The 12,278-nt window shown below is 31.1% G+C and overlaps 1 protein-coding gene across 1 annotated transcript in view; it reads right to left on the bottom strand.

The window, feature by feature from the left end:
- Positions 1-1,264: 1,264 nt before the first annotated feature.
- The window catches only part of LOC106297982 (E3 ubiquitin-protein ligase RNF38-like), a 14,097-nt gene continuing 3,083 nt past the window's right edge, over positions 1,265-12,278 (bottom strand). Inside the window, exon 2 of the mRNA XM_013734097.1 lies at positions 1,265-1,900. Coding sequence (XP_013589551.1) covers positions 1,265-1,900 — 636 coding nt within the window. The remainder of the gene's footprint in view (positions 1,901-12,278) is intronic.

Genomic DNA, 12,278 nt, shown 5'->3' on the forward strand with positions numbered 1-12,278 from the left:
CTAAAATCATTTGTACTTACTCTAGTAAAAGTCGTAGTGTCGAGGTTTGACAATCATATAATATTAGGTGGTTATAATGTTTTGCTAGAAACCGCTTATAATCTATGAATTAAGAATTCATTATTAATATTATATGATCCTACAGGGTCACACACCTTAGCAAATTGGATCAAGTTACAATTAGTTTTAATTCAGATTAAACGAGTTTTGGGTTAGTGAATTATGAATTCATTTTATATATATATGTGATATATATTAATCTTATAATACATATAAGTATGCATATCTTAATGGGCAATTAAACCAATTAGTTGAATTGGTTAAAAGGCTCAGCCCATGTGACAATTAGGTCACGTATGTGTTTGATGGGTGTGGTACATATATATATATGTTTATAAGATAGAAAAAGAGGCAAGGTTGTCTCACGTGAAACCTTAATAGCTTGAGATTTGATCTCGACGGCACTAACATCCCGTATCGATCCAGTTTGTGTGTGTGTGGATACCGGTAGAGGCACGACATTTGGAGTGCTAGAATTCTCGATTTGGTTTATTTATCTTTCCGCTGCGAGTAACCAGGTATATCCGAAACTTTAAGATCTAAGTTTATTTCAGTATTAACATGAGATTCTAGGCATATGAATTCGTAGGTTGATTTATAAATTGTTATAAACCGGTATGAATTCCTACCAGTGAAAGGACATCCAGTCGCTGAAGATAGGGTCTCTTACCGGTAACCGATGTGTTTGATTCGTTGATAGTGATGACGGGAAGATATCCAAATTTACATGCATCCGCAACCATAACACCATAACCATTATCATCTCCAAGCCCACCATGTAGGATCCACATGAGAAAACATCACCGGAAACAAGTTTTGGGAATTGGAGGAAGAGCAATTGCATCTTTTTGCGAAAGACACAATCTCCCATAGCCACCAATTGCCTAGAAACTATGAATATAATCTAACCCCTAAACACTGGAAACTAACCTAGAAACGAGTACAGCCGCCGCCGAAATCGACGACGGCCGGAAAAAAGACGTAACCGATATAACTTCTGTTTGTAACTTATCGCACTTTTAATCGCCTCCGTTGGGAGAAAAACGGTCCTAATTTTGATTTTTGATTTTTGATTTTTCCTCTTGTGTTTTATTGTTTGTTATTTTATAAGTGCAATGTTTCTATAATTAAGAGTTAAACTTTTTAACTAAAAACATTGACGCATAATATGATACCCATGAAAGTTACATCAGGAGGAGGAATCCTACCTATTACGTATCCAATCAAACATCATTCGAAGAGGCGGCCACAAAGAACGAACCCGATTCCGACGCCTATTTGATCGATCATTTTCGACGTGGTCAGACCCTCCTCCGTTCAAGTTACTTTCGGAAATACCTAAGTTAACCACAAATCGACAAACAGGACAAGTATTATGAATATTCAACCAAGACTCAATGCAGCTTGGATGGTATAAATGCAAACATTTCAACTCTTTTCCTTCCTCCCCAACTTCAAACTCCTCCTTGCATATCGCACAAACCTTCACTTTCGCCAAATCTTCTTCTGTGATTGTCACCGTCTTTACAGCCTCGATGGCGGGTAAAGAGGCCGGTGGTTGACCCAACCGTTTGTTAGGCATGACATCAACAAGTTCATCGGTATTGACCAGTTGACAGCCGGTGTCTGTATCGGTATCGAGTTCCCAATAAGGCCTCATAACGTCAAGCTGATCGTGTAGATTGATCTCTCTAGAACATAAAGAACATAAAGGGCCATACAGATCATAGTTTCGGGGCTGAACTGTACGGCTACAATGACGGCAAGAGAAGTAATGGAACGTTCTTGTTCCGTTCACAATAACTCTTGGACGATACTCAGATTTTGGTATAGCATATACCTACATACATGTACATGTTTTAAACACGAGGCAAGACGAAGCTTGTGCTAGTGAGTTATGCTTTTCTGTCTGTTTAAAGAATGGTGTCGTACGGTCGTCTCAGCTTTTGTGAACTAGCGAATCCCCTATATATTAATTCTGGAGCATTACATCATGTTTTCGTAGCCACGCGTTATCATGAGAATGATTCTTAGAATTGTTAGAAAAATAAGTTGGACCATAATAACATATATTATGTTTTTTATTAAACTAACTATCAAATTTGTTAATAGTGTACAAAATAATATTTTTTCTTTCCTCAAATAAAAGCTACAAAATTACCTAATATGGTTAACATATATATGACAATTAATGAAAATGAATAATACATATTTGATAAAAAAAATCTAACATCTCTCCTTTTTGTTTAATTTTATACTATTAAAAGAAATTAAACAATCACATTAAGCATATAATAAAAACAATTAGATTTTTTCTTATATGTTATATTTTGAATTTTTTGAAACGACTATAAATTACTAAAAATGGTAAAAGTTCCACATTAAAAAAATTGTGATCAATGGTTTAACTTTTTTTTTTGTTCAAGCAAGATACAAATGATCATAAATCATAGGGGTGGGCATTCAGATACACGTTCGGGTTTGTATCGGATATTTCAGTATAAAGGTATAAAACATGTTCGGGTATTTCTACACTTTGAGTCGGGTTAGGGTATTTTATGTTCGGGTTCATATATTTTGGCTTGGGTTCGGATATTTAAATTTTGAAGAAAAAATAAATAAATTATTCATTGTTTAAGTTTTTTGTATTTAAAATATTTTTTAACTTAACTCTGTTATTTTTAATTTTTAAAAGATTAAACTATTAATAGGTTTGAAGATAAAACTTTTAAAATAGAAAGACACCAATTTAGTTGTTGTTTTGAAATTTTAGATGCAATTTTTCTTAATGCAAGAAACAAGAACTTGATATGTATTTTAAGTGAGTAGCAAATGATTTTGTCAATAATTATATGTATTATCTAATTTTGAGGAATAAGAATCATTAATATAAATATTTTGAATAAAATAAGAGAAATAAACTAGAAATATAGAGTTAAGTATAAGTTTGGTTATCTTCGGATATCCATTCGGGTTCGGATATTACCGTTCGGATTCAGATATTACCCAAACTGGTGAAATAAGTAATTTGTTTTGTTGTTCTAATTAGATGATTTTTAGACCGAGCTGGTGAATATATACTAGACAAACAATTATATTTCGAGTCTGCACTTATATTCTATAACAGTTTGATATATTAGATTTGAACACTAACCTGTTAATATAGTTTGCTGATAATTTTTTTTCAAAATTTTGATTCTTAGATATGTATATGGAGTGAAACTAATTTTTACAGATGTCCATTTTTTTAATTGACACTTATATAATTCACTGAATTCAAAAAAGAAGTTAAAAAAAAGAAATTTAACTCATATCAATGAAAAAAAGATGAGAACGAAAACACAATTCTATAGAGGTAGAAAATGAAATCACTTATGGAGAGTCAATAGTAACAAACCGAGAACAGAAAACCTAATCCTCTTTCGTCATTATACAATCGATGTTGCCTATTTGGTTTTGGTGATTTGTGTCAGCCGCAAAACTCAATTTCCTTTTGTGCATATGAAATCTTAAAAATAATTAAAATGAGATATAATATCTATACTATTATTTGCGAAGTAAATTTTTGGAATCGAGCTCTCACGTTAAAAGTTATACTGGTTAATATCTATAATACCCTTAATGAATTTTATATATAATTAATTATATAATCCAAAACGAATTTTTATTAATAATATTAAGTTTTTTTAAAATAAGATAATTCTTATATATTGTGTTGTTATCTTAAAATAATCGAGCTCTCACGTTAAAAGTTATACTGGTTAATATCTATAATACCCTTAATGAATTTTATATATAATTAATTATATAATCCAAAACGAATTTTTATTAATAATATTAAGTTTTTTTAAAAATAAGATAATTCCTATATGTTGTGTTGTTATCTTAAAACATATTTTCAATTATAAAATTTAAAATAAAATATAAAACAATTATAATAAATTCAGTGGTTAAAGTCAATGTTATCTTTAATAATTTTTAATTAAACATATATATTTAATTAGATCTTTTTGATTTAATTTTTTTGAAAACATAAATAATAAGTTATTATGCTGGTTTTTGAATTAATAAAAAATAAGCTAATAAATATTTGTAAAACGATGATATATTCAAGAGACTAACATTTGTATTTATCATTTTATAATCGATAAAGATTGTAATGTTGTAAAATGTTAAAATCATTTCATAAACAAACATTATTATAAGAACTCACTACGCGCATGCGTGCGGGTTATCATCTAGTCTTTGGTTATTTATCTTGTGTGAATCAAACATTAAAAAGATGCTTGGAGAATGATGATAAAGGTCTAGGTTTAGCAAAGAGGGGAGTTATTAGAGTGGCCCATTATCGGTCTAGTACATCTTGATCCGGATATTAGATTAAGATTTGGATAATTTGGTCTTTTATCCACCTTTAATGAACCAGGCATGAATATTTCATCTGGATCCCATCTAAAAACAGCCCAAAAAACGATTAGAATCAGGTCCATTACATGTATTTTTCCATTGAGTCACAGCATATTGTTATATGCCATGTTCGGAATCGCGCTAGGCGTGAATCGGGCGGTTGGTCCGGGCCTAGCGAGTTGTAAGAAAATCGGAGATTAATCGGGGATTAATCGGAGATTAGTTTTGAGTATTTTTTGATTTTTTGATAGTTTATGTAAAATAACGAATGATTTACCAAGAAAGAAGGTAAAGCTGAAGTAGTGTAGTGGTCTCATTGCTTCTGTAACGTTAAGGAGTTCCCGAGTTCGATATCCCAGGTGCGTTTTATTTTTATTTTTGTTTTCAACTCATTAATGGCATAAACGTAATTACTTCTTCATCTTTTTTGTTGTTTATTCCCTCCTTCTAAACCTAAATTGCAGAGCCGTTTTCTCATCTTCTCCAACACAAATCAACTTTTTTTAACGATTTCCTTTGATTTAACTACGTTTCTTTGTTCCTAGCACTGTATTATAATGGATTCGTGAAGAAATTATCGTTTTCGAACTTGGAAATGGCATAATATGAGGTGTGTTTTTCTGGGCGAGTTTTTGGCCGAACAGAGCTGAATCGCGGCGGAGCTCCGACGCCGAGGCTGCACCGGCGCGTAATCGGCCACTCCGGCCGCGTTTTAGAACCTGGGTTATATGTGATACCAGTTCGGTTCCGAGTAGGCCGAATGAACCAAAAATATTAAATCTCTTAGTTATAAATTTAAGTATCAGTTTGGTTAGAATATTGTTGATATATTTTCAGGTCTTTCTAAGGTTTCAGGTATATTTTCTAATATCAGTTTCTAATCAGTTCTAAATTCGTTCGGTTATCAATTTTTACAACATTTTCATTTTCGAAAATTTTAGGATATAGTTACGTAAATATCTAAGATGTACACCAGTATTTTAGAATAAAATATTTACGGTCATCTATAATAATACTATTTTCATATTACTTTAAGAAATTATGTTAGTTTATCTCTATATAAGTCTATCGACATTATTCTATGTGAATCAATATTTCTCCCAATTCCTTACTCTCAAGTCTCAACAACTTATTGTAAAGTAATATGCATTAGGGATATCCGTTGTGACTTGTGAAAATAGTTTTAAAATTCGGTTACTCAAACCCAAACAACATTCCTTGATCTTACACCACATACATAGCGACATGGAGAGGATAAATGAAAAATACTTGCCTGCAATAACAGCCAAACTGCGTAGGAAATGTTACCACAAAAAACTGAAAGAGCTTCTGAGATGGAAATATGGTGAGAGGTAGCATCAAGTGAGGAGTCACGTGATTGGTTCACTAGGTTAATGTGAGTTGGCTGCATATGAATGTCTTCCTCTGTAGAATATAAAGACAAGAGCTCCACCAACACCAGAGAGTGCCTTAGTCTTCCCTTCTCTCGATCCAAGCCGTACACTCTCCATCCTATGGGAGCCAGAAAATGAATTAGGTGGATCCAAATATAAATGGATTATATATATATATATATATATATATATATATATTGAAGATTATAAACATATATATATGGATAATTAAGTCTTGCTTGCCAGTATGAAAGTGATCAAGGGAGTGAGAACGCCAGGAGCAGAAGTGAATGTTGCTGATGACGTTAGAGTAAGTAATTACTCCAAGGTAGAGAATTGGTATGCCATTGTGCTTCTACTGTCATCGCTTGTTGATGAGCCTTGGAGATAGTTCACTACAAGAAAACGTCTTCCATGCCGAGGGACATGTTTGTCGGAACGTCATCGGAGTAAGGTGTATCCGACTGTTTGCCGAGAAACCATAATTGGTCGGAGTTTGGGCGTCGGAAATAGACGTATGTCGGATAGTTGTCGGTAACTACCAATGCGTTATATTCTCGGAGAACTTGTCGGAAACATTTATCGCTAATTACCGAGAATAAGGCGATGAAATACGATGATACAAAAGACGTCGGAGTCTTATCAGAAATTTAAATTATTTATTGAATAAAACAAATATATATATATGTGTACACATACATATACATATATATACATACATGGAGGTGTATCATCTCCATCTTAATGGAAAACCATGGTAAGAAAAAGCTTCATGAATAACATACATGTGTAGATCCTCTTTATTAAAAAATAATTTACATAAAGAGACATGAGAACCACCGTACAATAAGGAGCCGACCCAAAAATCTCACCGGAAAAGAAAAATGCTACAAAACTAATCACAAACCGGCAGATAGAAGCAGTTTCAGAGTCTCCGGCGAAGACAAAACCAGAACACCGGCATATCTGTTTCGGAGCCTTCACCCACCGTTAAGCCATCAGAGCACTTGCTTCATGTTGTCGCTCCGGTAACCAAGCCCCCGGCGTTGCAGAGAAAACAGGGCCTCCCTCAACTCACCGCCTCCACTAAAGTACAACAATACTCCTTAGTACATATTAACTATGCAAAACAAAACTGGATCTAGATCTAAATCAAGATCTAAAAACCGAGACATAGTCGTGGTCATCACCGTCGTTCCAAAGCGTCATCAATTCATCATCAGCTTTGTTGTTGCTTGAAAGAGAAGAAACGTGGAGAGGTTCTCCATTGTTTCATCACCGCCAATCAGTGGCGGATCTAGAAAGTTTTACTATGGGAGGCAAAATTTTAAATTTTAGAAAAGAAATACATTTTAACTCTAGGTTTGAAATTTTATGAGGGACAAATTTATCTAATTTCTCCAAAATTTATTATAAATACGAAAGAAGAACTTTTAAAAACAAAATCCATGGGGGGCACATGCCACCCCCTTGCTGGCTCTACCTCCGCCCCTGCCGCCAATCATCACCACCATTGCCCATGAGTTGCAGACAGTCGAAGGTAAAGGAGAAATGAGATGATGGGAAAGAGGAAAAAAAAAAGAAATCATACCCCATAGATATAAAGTTATAATTTCCGAGAAATTGGCGAGAAACAATTGTCGGTATCTCATCGGTAACACAATTGTCCGTATCTCATCGGAATACTCCGACAATTTTCTGTCTGTTTTTTCCGATGATGTATTGAGAAGAGAATCAATCGTCGGAAAATTATTTTTTTCGACAAATTACTGATAAAAACACCTGAGGATCTTCCGACAAAACTCATCCCTCGGAAAAATTTGTATTTCCGACAAGATACCAACAATAGTTTCCGAGGAAATACCAAGAAAAATGATTCATCGGAAAATTCCGTAAGCATTCCGACAAATTTCTTGTGTTCTCGGAAAATGCTCACAAAGCCATCTCAACTTTTCAGACAAACAAATTTCTCGGAAAATGTCATCGGTATGGAGGATGTTTTCTTGTAGTGGTTTGCGGCCGAAACAAGTTTAAAATGAACTGAATTTGCTGACGCAAACCTCCCACAAAACGCAGGACCAGATGTGTTCCGTATCACGAGTTTCGGAGCGTAGCAGAGCTCTGATACCAGACCCATGAAAGTAATTACTCCAAAAATACACCACAAATCGATTATCCAAAACACTATAGATATATTTTCTGATCACAATCAGGCAGTGAATCTAGCGAATAGAGACCCAAAAGTTCGGAGTAATGAAGATTTTATTTAAGATGGAATGTACAGTCATTTAGAACTATGGACTTTTGAAATGCGAGATATATAGAAATGATAATATATATCTTCTTTTTTGTCAAAGGGTTTAATGAGAATATATATCTTACATTTTAATTAATATATGAACCAAATGATGGTAGTTTCGTGACCATGGTCTGGTGAAATTATAGGCCTCTGTTTCTAAGGCTAGTGCAAAATATACGTAATAAACGAGAGCAGATTTAGAGAATTAGTTTTAATATTTTACTAGATTTTAACCCGTGCTTTAGAAACGCCGAGATTTTTACGTTGTGAAAAACCAAAAAAATATCTATGTCACTTAGTCACAAATCTTAAAATAGATAAATCTTTTTTTTATCATGAGTTAAAATAGATAAATTTTTCATATTTAGATTCGTCTCATTTTTGACCGATTCGTTTTAAATTTCAGACCCGTTTAGATCCTTTTTTTAATAGAATTAATCATTTAGTTATGTATAAAAATATTTTTTTACTGAAAAATTACGTATAAAAATGTTAGTACACAAAGATTGATCATTTTTGTTTATTTATCAAATATAATATTATAAAATAAAAATAGGTATATAGATTTTAATATTATTAATAATAATTTTGAATGCAAATCAATATATTATTAAAAATATTAAAATTTAATTTTATAATAGGAAAACCATATATTATTGAAAATATATATTATCTTAATTGAAATTCTAAAGAGAAATATTTGGAATGACATATACTACAGGATAAAAAAATTTAATAGAATATTTATGTTTCAAAAAGAAAGATGGATTTTAATTAAAAAAATACAGAAAGTTTATAATTAAAATTCTAATAAATATTATTTAATATAGATAAATCTGTCATGTTTAAACCCGACTCCTTGTTAACCGACACCTTTTGAAGCGCATAATATTTTATTTTGTGAAAATTCATAAAAATTCTAGGGCTAGGAAAAAATCTGAATCTGAAGAACCGAAATGAATCCGATCCGAGAAAGTAGTACTGAACCTGAACCGAAACTTGTTAGATATGTGAACAGGTTTAAAATTTTGGTATCTAAAGAATTGGAACCAAACCCAATGCAAACAAAAGTATTTCGAGTATCCAAATATATAAATTAGATTTATATACTTGAATATATTAGCTATTTTATATTAATATCCAAAATGTATAGAATATTTTGAAGTTGTCCAAAATATTTGAAAAATGTATAGAAATAGTCAAAAGTAAATATCTAATGTAGCTAAACTATACTTAAAACACCAAAATACTTAATATACTATATTGATTCTCTAACCAAATAATCAATTCAAACCAATTTTTACGTTAGGTTTAGGTATCTTGGCATACATTACTCAAAAGTTTATGTATATATAATTTTAATTTTTAGATTTTAAGAAATTTAAAGTATATATAATTTTAAAAATTTTAAAATAATTTAAACGGGTTATCCGAACCCGCAAAGATCTGAACCGAATCAAAATTTATAAGAATCCGAATGGGACTAAAATCTCTTACCCCGTAAACCCAAAACTCGAATAGACCCGAACCGAACTCGAATGAGAGTCCGAACGCCCACCCCTAAAAATGTCTATATCACTTTGTCACAAATTTTAAAATAGATAGTATTGATGAACTTTACCCATTAAAAAAAAGTAAAAATGTGATATAATATCTTTCACTGTCTTGAAACGAATTCAGCAGACGTTCTTCACATGTATGAAAAGTTTTACTCCACCTTATGCAAAGAGTAGACGTGTGAGTAATTTTACTACTATAGTTTGTTGCAAAAATTGGTTATCTTTATATAATACAAAACCGAAATGCGCAAGGAATCCAACAAGGTGTTCAGATTCTGTTGACACGTGCGGCGCATGCGTTCAGCTTTGTGGGTTCTCAATAACGTGCGTACGCTAAAATATACAAAAGCTTGTAGTGTCACATATTGTTAAGCGTCAATTATTTCATGCATGTATTAGTATGGAAGTTGCAGCTTCTGAAAATATGCTTTAACCTCGGCCGTTGATTTCTTATCTAGCTTTATGTAATCTCATCTTTATTTCCATTCACGAACACAATTCTAATAACGCACTTCAATCTGTGTTATGCCTTCAGTATGCACTAAAGTTACAGATGAGTTATCACCTTTGTTCTGACAGTTTTACACTGACGTTTTTTTCCTGGATTTTCTGAGCAGATCATAAACATAAATTCAAACTAATTTTCGAAGTATTTAGAAAATCGAATATTCTTGTCATTTAAACACTTACAATAACTCAAGAAAATCTTCAATGATTTATAGTTGTGGATGGTGAAATTCGATATTTAACAATGATCCACAGGGAGAATCTTCACCAAACACCACTTGGTTACTTTGAGGTTTTCTTTACTTCGATACTTATATTTATTTTTTATTTTTCTTGTATATGTAAGATATGCATAACCATATAAATATATGAGTTAACTTTCAAAAAGAAAAATATATGAGTGGTTTGAGAAAATTAGCTAAAGACTTGGTTGAGGATCGATATAGAGATGACATTTATGATACAATAGTTTTGTAGATATGCCAATTAGATTATTAAAATATTATTATTCAAATCAAATAGATTACCAACCAAAACTTAGGATCTTTCGAGTTAAAAAAAAATTGGACAAAAATTGAGAACAAGTTAATTACGACTTCCGGTTGGGACGGAAGAAACGAAGTCAATAATATAGCCTCATTAACAACCGCTACATCCTGACCCGCGCGCCAGCACGGATATGAATTTTCAGTTTTTAATTATTTATTTTATTAAATGATGTATTTTTAAAATTCATTCATATTATATTCATTAAGTAAATATTTTTTTTTTCATCTTAAACTATCTATTTGTTTACGAATGTCTGATATCATATAAAAAAAATATAAAAAATGAGTATACATACTTAATTAAATAATTGTAAAAACATAAATTTTTCTTTCGTTTGCGATATCATATAAATAATGATCCGCCCAGTTAACAAAAATCATGATTTTTTTAATGTGTAATTTTTTTCATTTTGACAATTTCCTTAAAACTATATTAAATTTTACATATTTTAATTAGAATATTTTTAATATCTTTACCTTTTTATTTGAAATACAACTCAATATTTTTAAAAAATTATAACAAAATATTTAAAAATATTTTTAGAATTTGTTTTAAAAATATGAAAATTACATTTTAAATTAAAAATTATCCTAAAATATGATAAGTTTTGATGTAAACGAAAACTCAAATGATGTCAAAAATAATTATATTCAATGATAATAACAATTTAAATTGATTATTTTTAAAAAAATACATTTACAAAAATATTTTTTGAAAGAAAATTCATTTTTCTTTCAAATATAAAATAAAAATATTATAATTAAATAATAGAAAATATAAATAAAAACCATAAATTTAGCAAATGACAACTGAGTTATATTATGCTAAAATTTTATTTCTAACAATTTAGCAAATGACAAATGAGTTATGAGCAAATAATACCATATAATTTTTAAAAACATAGTCATTCTTAAATATTTTTTGAATAAATAAATAAATATTTTTTAATTTAATCAACTGAAAATAATATCCGTACAATTGTGTGAGTCAAATTCTAGTTTTATTGATGCATGTTATATATTAGTGTTGTATGTTTTAGGTGCTTTCTTAGTAGCTTTTGTTGAGGGTGATAACAACTGGAGTAATAAGTTGTTATTTATTTTAGGTTGTTAATTAAGAACATTTTAAATCAGTCTTCAACCTTTCAAAGCTTCAAGTTGGTAAACTTCCCAGAAATATAAAAGGTATGGATTTAAATATAAAAGTCACAATATGCCTTATTGAATTTCTTGGTGATTTTCTTTCTTGTTGTGAATGAAGTGTTGGGGAAAATACTTCTGTTTTCATTACTGTCGACCAGAATGTCCATATATATACAAGGTATTAGACCGTCATAAGGTCATGTTTATCCTAACAAGATAAGGATAAGGATAAACACTATGTTACAGATATACATGGAATATATACTAGATAAACACATAGTCTCTGGTTGTCTTTATCATGTCCCGGATTGGGCCTGCAGTACGGGCTGGTCCATGGTCGATCATCATTTGGTTTATAACA

Source organism: Brassica oleracea, chromosome C6, assembly GCF_000695525.1.
Source record: "Brassica oleracea var. oleracea cultivar TO1000 chromosome C6, BOL, whole genome shotgun sequence".
NCBI lineage: Eukaryota > Viridiplantae > Streptophyta > Magnoliopsida > Brassicales > Brassicaceae > Brassica > Brassica oleracea.